Here is a 9,103-nt window from a genome sequence, read left to right as displayed (position 1 = left end):
GTCATAATTGGTTCTGATTACTTTTGGTGCTTGATTATCTATTGGTTTAATCTTTGATAATTGTTGTTTGTTGTTCTTAGGTGCATAAGGATTCAATCTTGAAGGCGTTGATCTCTCTGATATATCTTTTTGTGGCTTCAGTCAACTCATTTGCATACAGCCTTTGGACTCAGTATTGATTCTGGCCCTTTACTGTTTGGTGTGAATTCCTTGCACCCTTAGGTGATTTCTAACCTTGACCTTGAATCTGACTGTAGTTTTTGCATCTCTTGAGATTTGTGGCAAGTTAGTTATTGTGGTTGTTTATTACTATAATTGTGGATCTTGTTTGACAGCTTGTCATGTTACATTGTGTTAGAATTGCATTTATCCCTCAGATTGAGCGTTTTAGATCTTTGCGTCCATGCTTAGTTGCATGCCTCTAATTGTTATCTAGGATTTCATTTTCTTGATTGTTTGATCCATTTGCATTAGTGATTTCTCACGTCCTATCTTGTGTCAAGTCAACCTCACTATCAACTAGAAGCTTCCTCATCAATCTTGACAACTTCATTCTAGAAACCCCTCTCAAAAACGAAGTTAAACACCTTCCTTCTTTTGTGGATCAACAGTTAAGTAAAAGCGCTAGATACTTCCTTTGTTTAGGTTAAGTTACAACTTTACCTCCACTTGATATACACCCGGATATTAGAGAGACTGCTGATCTTCCTCTGATAGGTTTTGGTAGCTTCAGTAACTGTGTTAAAGCAGCCTGTTGATAATTACTTAAACTTTACTTAGGTCCATCTCGTATAACATGATATCTAATTATTATCTTATTTGCCACTATAATTTGCACCTATGTGACATGGTTTACTTCTGTGCTTGTCTCTTGTGCTACTAATCGCAGAAATTGCATTGCTGCTGCTTTTAGGATTTGTAGGTAACTAGGCACCATGTCAAAACCTTGCACCAAGTTACTTGTGTTGTTGTGTTTGAAAGGAGAAGGCTACTTACCAGTTTCAGACGTAAAAGCAATCAGTCTAAAAATAGAAAGAGACGTATGATGATTATGCAGTATCAATGGATCAAGAATCATAAACTGACGGATGAATTGTGTTTGTGACCAGGGTATTTATCTTCTTGGGTTAACAAAGCATAAAAAATACATGAACTGATTAATAAGAAAAGGGAATCCACAATGATACTGAAGGATTAAATAAATAGTATCATATTAGAACTGAAAAGTGTATAGTACATAATCTTCAATCCAGTAATCTATGGACGCACAAAAAGGAATAAAAGTGAAGGGAAATATCCAAATTTGCTGCAGCAAGAAAATAGTGTTTTATTTTCATAGATACCTTGGTTATGTGAAGATGAAACTAGTACACCGTGAATGAACACCTTCAAACCTTGCAGCTATCGAAGAGATGACTCTGACTCTCTTGTGACGCTTCTCACCTCAGGTTTTCTCTGAGTCCCTACGAGTATTATAAGTATTATTGGCACTTCCAGATTTCTTTTCTTGAGAGCTATGCTCTTGTTCCAATTCCTCCATCCAAGACTGAAGCAGAGTTTACTTTCCAGAAACCCAAGCTTGAATCATCTCCTCAGTCTTAGGTTCAGGATCGAAACCCTTGGCCTTCATTTCCTCATAAAACTTAAAAGCATCTTCCAATTTCCCATTCAAAAATAAACCATGTATTAGTACAATATACGCACTTCGATCTGGGCTTACACCACTCTCTCGCATATCATCCCATAACTTAAACACACTCTCGAACTGCCTCCACCGACTCAGTTTCCTTATCAACATAATATAGGTTTCACTCACAGGCTTACATCCTGCTTGTTTCATTTGATTCAAAAGATCAAATATCTCATCCACAGTTGTAAACACATCAAAGAAAGCATGATAAGTCCTTGTAGAAGGAAAAAGGCCCCTATTCAACATTTCATCAAAGACCAAGCGCGCTTCATCCAATCGCCGTGCTTTACAAAGGGGCCTTATCAAAGAGTTATATGTGATTGAATTCGGAGTAACACCTTTCTCTTCCATCGTTTTCAAGAGATTCTTTGCTTCGTTGATGCACTTCCCTTTAGCAAGAGAGTAGACCAGGGCATTGTACACTTTTATATCTGGAACAATGCCTAGTTCTTTCATCTGATTGAAGAGCTTCAAAACATCATTAAGGTTACTAGCTTTCGAGTAGCATGAGATCATACTACCGTAAGACACAACATCCTTATCAACTCCTCTATTCCCCATCTCCCTCCAAAACCTCTTAGCCTCACGAACATAAACCAACACATTGCACCAACCATTAAGAACGATGTTAAAGCTCTTTGTTTCGAAAGGAAATGTGCTCTCATTACACAAAAGCAAATGCTCAGCATCCGTCACATTCTTGTACCTGCATAACGCACTCAAAAGCCCATGAAACTCATTGATCCCGAGCTTGAACCCATACTTCTTGAAGGCATAAAACACATTAATAGCCTTAGCAACCTCATGAATCGCACAATACTTCCTAATCAAAATCAAAAGTGTCTGTGGGGTCACCAACGACTTCCTCGTCATTTCATCGACTAATGACCATGCAGTATCAAAGCGCTTCATCTTTCCAAGAATCATGATCATAATATGATAACTATGGACTGAATGTGAAAAATCGGGTTGCTTTCCTGCCCAGAGGAAGAAAGTAAACGCCGGGCCCCACTCATTACGCAGACGAGAAAGCACCTCATAAACCAATTCCTGCGACACAGGCACGCTGCAGTTTTCGAGCCTGTACTTTGCTTGGGCAGCATCAGAGTCAAAATTTCGAAGGGAGGCCATTACAATGTCAACGTTTCCTAGTACTTTCGGGTCTAATTTCTTGATGGGTCTACTGTGTATGGTGAAACTATCATTGTTGTCATCCTCTTCGGCCGCGGGATCGATTTCTCGGTCTGTGGGAGGATAGGAAGAGAAGGGTTTGGAGACAAAGAGGGTGGGAGGAGATACAAAGAGCGGAGGCTTGTAAATAAGTACAGAGTTTGGGTAACAGAGGTTTTGGGAATGGAGGAGAGAGGACATTGAAGGGATAGCAGCTCGTTTGAAGATCCTCCTCAACATGATCGTGGCTAACAGCGATACAGGCTAAGCAACAACCAGTGTTCGATATAGAAACTGAGTTATTAAGGAATGAGAATAAGAGGGGAGAAGTCGTACCTTGAGAGAGCAGTATTGCGCGAGCTCAGTGAAGTTTGAAAGTTGTCGAGTTTGAGAGAGGAGGAAGAAGATGGATTTTGGTGGTAGGGTTTTCCGAGAGGATGTGATAGGGTGTCCGGGTTCATTTGGAGGCTCTGCGCGAGACCCGATCCAAACTATCTGTATTCACAGGTCTTCTCGATCCCGACTCCTTTTTTCCCCCGCGGATATTAGCTCCTCAAGCCCTACATATTTTGACCGTAGTCCCTCGAATTGTATTGATCTGTTGATATGAATCTCTCTATTAGTTTTATATCATTCAAAACCCTCAGCCGTGTTAGGGTTAGACTAACTATAGATGGTTGATTCCCCCCCAAAAAAAAATCAAAACCCTTCATCTCCCCCTGTTCCTAGCATCATAGGTCACAAAGTCGCATGTCATCAGGATGCAAACCACAATATTATTATTTATAGTTCAATTTGATCACTAGGTGTATGTGATGTTATATACCTTGAATATTGTGGAGAAACTTAGAAGAATCCAGTTTTTCTGTCATAAGTCGACTCATGCACAGGCATAAGTCGACTTATGGTAAGTCGACTTGTGTCTGTGCACGAGTCGACTTACATTCTGTTCTGGAATTGTTGGTTTTGGTCACTGGCAAGTCGACTTATCAGGACTGTTAAGTCGACTTACGTTCTGTTCTCCAGTTGTTGATTTTCGCTCTGCCAAGTCGGCTTATGAAGCCTGTTAAGTCGACTTTGGTTTCCTATTTAGTTTGGGTTTTTGTTTTGATATAAGTAGGAATATGATTATCTAGGATTAATTAGTCAGAGATTTGATATTGTACTGAGCACATTGAGAGGGAGAACTTGTGAGAAAGTTGAGAGATTTGGTTTAGGGTTTATTTGAGTGATTTTATGAGATTGTAACCCTTTGTACTCTGCTTGATTTAGTAGAATCTCCCCATCCTTTCCCCATAGACTTAGGCAAATTACTGAACCACATATATCTCTGTATTTGGTTTGATTTGTCGTCTTTTATATTGGCTTGTGCTCGGATTTGGTTTGGTAATCTTCTCTCGTGACTCGTGAACTCGTTTAGTTGTCGAGCACGCTTCCGCAAAGGCGCGTAACACTTGGTATCAGAGCCCAGATTTTAGATCTAAGGTTTTAGCATTAGGTAGAGGAAGATTCGTCGTGGAAGCTTGGTTCTTGAAGTTCTAGGCTTCGGTGGAGATAGTGTTTGGTGTTGCCGTTGAAGATTTTGCTTTCCTTATGTAGGTAGGAGATCTATTTTGGAATCCGTTCTTGGGTTCAATTAGGTAATTTCTAAATTCTATTAAGTTTGAATTTATCTTTATAATTTGGAGCTTGTGAGTATGAGTGAAGAAGTTAGTGAAAGCAGCAAGATGGTGGATACAGTTCAAGTTGATTTTCAGAACACTAAAATTAGTGTGGTTTAATATGACGGCAAGATCAAATTTTGGGTTGTGGATGAGCGATGTTCAGGATGCGCTCAATGCTCAAAATTTGGAGGAGACCATCATGGTCCATGAGATGCCACCAAAATATGAAGAGGCGGTATAAAAAAAGATAAATAGGAACGATTGTGGGGTGTTTAGGTCTTGTCTGGAACAGTAGCTCAAATATGATGTGATTAGGGTGACGTCTGCAATAAAGATGTGGGAATTTTAACAAGTTGTAGACGGTAAAAAATACCTCTCTATGGGTTTACAAGAAATTCGCCTACGAGAAGAGCTCGCACGCTCAGTTCTCTAGCACGGGCCTAAATCGCGTAGATGTCGGGTATACTCGGTTCCAGGTTCGCCTAACGGTCAGTTCGCCAACACGAGTTAAGATCGATCAGGATGACGAAAGTTCACCTTTCACTCAACTCGCCTGCCCGAGTTCAGAGTTGAATCCGCCAGCAAGCCCCAAGACCGTCAGTACAACTGGGTATCCGCTACCCCACGTGCTGAGATGGGCCTTCCCATCCCTCTCTCTCAAGGGAGAGAGCACAGTACCCCAAGACCGTCAAACGGCCGCTCGCAGTACGCACAGCGCGAAGGACTGGACAGGTGTCGAGTCAACCTGAGCATTCATAAATGCGACTCAACTCAGCTGTCTGGATCAAGAGCTGGATCCGCCGGCACTCGGCAAGTTGGTTAGACCCACTCGAGTACTGTGCACCTACTTCTCCGTCTCTCCTGACCGGAAAGGAGAAAGCACCGTGCCCAAAGCACGCCGGGCGGTCACGCACAGTACGAGCGATCGGACAGACGCCTCATCGATCCGCGAACTCATAAATGCAGTTCATTAATGCTGGTCAAATCCACTCGGATAGCAGACGGCCGTTGCCTCATATACAAGGATGGGCCTTCCCATTTTAGGTGACAGGACATAAAGCACAATCCCTCGAATGACCATTCATGGTATCGAGGAGCAGCTAGACGTCTCTGAAGAAGATGTGGTCACATCCCACGATTCAAGGAGGAGTCAAGCTGTCCTTCTTTCATTTAAAAGCCCCTTCCAGAACGATGGAGGAGAGAGGTCGCAAAACTCTGATACAAAAAAAAAGAGTTGAGACCAAGCTGTTAGCACATCCTTGCATTACAGCGCCGCTGCCTAGTTCCGAGCTCCGATCGCCGACGAACTAAGCAGACCCGAACTCTATTACCCTGAGCTTCTACTGCGAACTGAAGCTCTCCAGCAACCTCGATCGAACGGTCCTTGATGAGGTTGCTGTCGGGACGACAGTGGAGTCCCTAGAAATCGAGTTCGACCAGGCCAAGTACGAAGAGTACTTGTCTTCCTCCTCCTCTGGTGGCGATGCGTCCCGCAAACGCCACAGAGCTGTGCGCCGAGGCCGACCTCAGACGGTCAAAGCCTCTACGCCTGAAGGTTCCACCCGAGTTTCGTCGGGGGAACCCACATCCTCGCAATCGATCAAGGCCAACCCAGAGATCGAACGCAAGGGACAAGGGTCTGCCAAATGGGTCGCCAAGCGATCCCCGCAGACACTTACCCCGAAGGGGACGTCGGTTCACTCCGGCACAAACAACACTGCCACTACCTATAGTGATGCTCCCCTTGATAGGAGAGCTAACCAACAGCAGCGGCGAACGCCCGTCAGACAGGGGGTCCAAACCTGCGTTTCTCATAATAGCCTGAACCATCATACAGGCCCGAGAAACGCTAGACGGGAAGGCAAACTGCCCGACGTCGAAGGCCCTCCAAATCAGGAGCGCCAACCGAGGACGGCAAAGCCATCCGCTCAGGAGGAATTCGCTTCTCAGGTCACATCCCTGATGCGAATAGATCTCCTCGCGCGAGCAAGCCTACCCAAGTAGGCGAGTCCTCGAAGGCTGGCGAGTCTCGCCATAATCACTTGGCGAATAAATGTAAAGGTAGAGGGGTAGGCGACTCCTCACGAACCCGCCCTTCCAAACGAAGGGTTGAAACCCGCCTGAGTACTGGAGCTCGCTCAAACGCGAAGACTCGCCATTCAAGGCGAGATCGCCCAACTCTAACACCAAGGCGTTCCACCCAACGCGCACCAGAGAGAGCGCCCAAAAATCTCTCGTCAGCTCACCAGAGCGATTCTTCTGAGGCCGGGGGTTGTCACCAACCACCCGTAGAAGACCTCAGAGAATTCTTGACTCGCAAACGCACTATTCACGAAGCGGACCCTCAGTGTCATTGCGAGAGACTCATCCACACGGTCCTCGCTGACTGCCAATGCGTAGGAACGGCGAAACCTTCGGTGTTTGAGAGGCTTTCTCAACAGTCCTCTCGACCAAGGCCCTCCCGTCGAAGGCGCCGTCACCAGAAAAGACGCGCTGCTGACGACCTGGAGTTCTCATCCGCCACAGTCAACATGACGGATAAGGGGAAGGCGGTACTCTCCGACTCGCCAGACTCGGACTCCGTCTTAAGACCTAATACCCGGTCCGCTCGACGCCGGCAGGAAGGCATATTCCAGCGAACCCGTAGTCGCAGGGGAGTGAGTATCGGGTTTGACTATTCCACCCTGGTACCTCCCTCCTGCGGCGAAGACGAAGCACATCCCAGACCTCGCGCTCAAGTCAAGACGCGCAGGCGAGAGTACACATGACCGGACTCGATACCGAACAGACAATGGCCCAAAAGCTGGAGGAACAGCAGGCGACCATCGACTCTCTGAGAGAGATGATGGAGCAACTGCTGAACAAGAAGAAGAAGAAGAAGAAGAGGACCCAACGTCCCTTGCCCCGGCAAACTAGGGATAAGGAATGGGTACCACCTCACCGTCCAGCGGCTGAGACGGAGGATGATCGACAGTCCGATTATTCCTCCAAAACATCGATAGGAACGTCGCACACCGCGGATAGCACCCGTGACAAAAGATTCGACGAGTTCCAGGACCAGCTGAACGCGCTGAAGCTTCAGCAAAATATGAACAAGCTGGGGGTGGTACGTCCCTACCCTATCGAATGGGACACGGTCCCATACCCGGCGAAGTTCAAACCAATCAGTTTGGTGCAGTTCGATGGCAAGGGGTCACCCTCGCAACACATCTACTATTTCATGGCGCAAACTGGGTTCCTAACCGGGAATGACGCCATTCTCACTCGACTGTTCATAGGTACCCTCAAGGGGGTGGCCTTTGAGTGGTTCCGCAAACTGGAGCCTGGCTCCATCAAGGCATGGGCCGACGTCGAAAAGCTCTTCCTCGCCCGCTTCTTCGACGATGACACAGAAGTGTCAATGGCTACCCTCCTTGCTGAGAAGCAGCGGAAGTCGGAGTCGGTCAATGACTTCGTGAAGAAGTCGGAGTCGGTTAATGACTTCGTAAAGAGATTTCAAAACCGATCAGTCCACTGTCGGGACCAAGTTTTCGAGGCGACGCTGATTGAGATGTGCCGTAACAATCTGTCGATCCATATCCTGTCCAAAATAGGGGCAGTAGAGACCCGGACTTGGAAGGAACTTGTTCGTCAAGGCGAGCAAGTTGAAAATATGATCAAGAGGCTGGAGGCCGAAGAGCCGCAGTCCAAAAAGGGAGCAGCAGAGCCGGCTGCGCCAAAGAACCCTCCTCGGTCGAGAGGAAAAGAAATCATGGCGGGCGAGGTCGACTCCGCCCCGGCACCAAAGGCTGCTCAAAAGCCTAAACCCAGGCAGTTTGAGCCACGCCCCCAGCGGCAATATGATTTTAAATAAGACCAGGTGATGGCGACTGTCGACACTCTACTCAAGAGTGGGCGAATTAAGCTGCCGGAAGCCGTCAAGCCTGAGGAGGCGGACAAAACCGGTGACCCAAGTTACTGCGCATATCACAGATTCCTTGGCCATCACACAACCAAGTGCTACGTCCTCAAGGACAAACTCCAGGCTCTCTACGACGCGGGGGTCTTGAAGAAAGAGAAGGTCCAAAAGCAAGTGACGGCGAACATGGTCACTTTGAGCTTTGGGACGGGTCTCCCAGAGGTTCAAGCTCCGGCGGGGATAATTCCTATCCCCAAGGCGATTTTGAAGATCACTAATGACGATCCTCACAACCAGCGGGAAAATGGTTTGGTTCCACAAACTCTGCCATCAGATGACGAGCAGTGGACTGCACAGCCTTCCAAGGAGGCTAAGAGGAAACATTGCAACGTTGTCTCCGCCATCCTGGATAGAGATGACGCGGCGATGACTGCCTTAACCGACTCTGAAGAGGACGCCAACGTCTTCGCTACGAGAGCCGGAAAGGAGTTCACGAAAGAATATCCCGCGAGGGCGGAAAACCCGGCAGGACCTCCCGCGAGGCCAGCCGCAGCAGTCCCTACCAACCCAGATGGACCAAGTTCGAGCCGCCAGCCTTACCGGTTCAACGTACTCGTGCAACTAAAAAGTATCCCCGCGCGAATCACCATGTACGACCTCCTCCGATTATCCAGACCTACC

General features: G+C 46.8%; 1 protein-coding gene across 4 annotated transcripts in view; it reads right to left on the bottom strand.

Moving 5' to 3' along the window:
• Positions 1-3,458, bottom strand: part of LOC109831585 (pentatricopeptide repeat-containing protein At5g15010, mitochondrial-like) — an 11,549-nt gene extending 8,091 nt beyond the window's left edge. For all 4 annotated transcript variants that reach the window (XM_020398929.1, XM_020398931.1, XM_020398930.1 and 1 more), the window contains exon 1: positions 1,344-3,458. In XM_020398929.1, coding sequence (XP_020254518.1) covers positions 1,559-3,100 — 1,542 coding nt within the window. In that variant the 5' untranslated portion in view covers positions 3,101-3,458 and the 3' untranslated portion in view covers positions 1,344-1,558. The remainder of the gene's footprint in view (positions 1-1,343) is intronic.

Source organism: Asparagus officinalis, chromosome 2 (assembly GCF_001876935.1).
Source record: "Asparagus officinalis chromosome 2, Aspof.V1, whole genome shotgun sequence".
Classification (NCBI taxonomy): Eukaryota; Viridiplantae; Streptophyta; class Magnoliopsida; order Asparagales; family Asparagaceae; genus Asparagus; species Asparagus officinalis.
The sequence above is the reverse complement of the archived record's forward strand: the minus strand, read 5'-3'. Positions and strand labels throughout refer to the sequence as shown.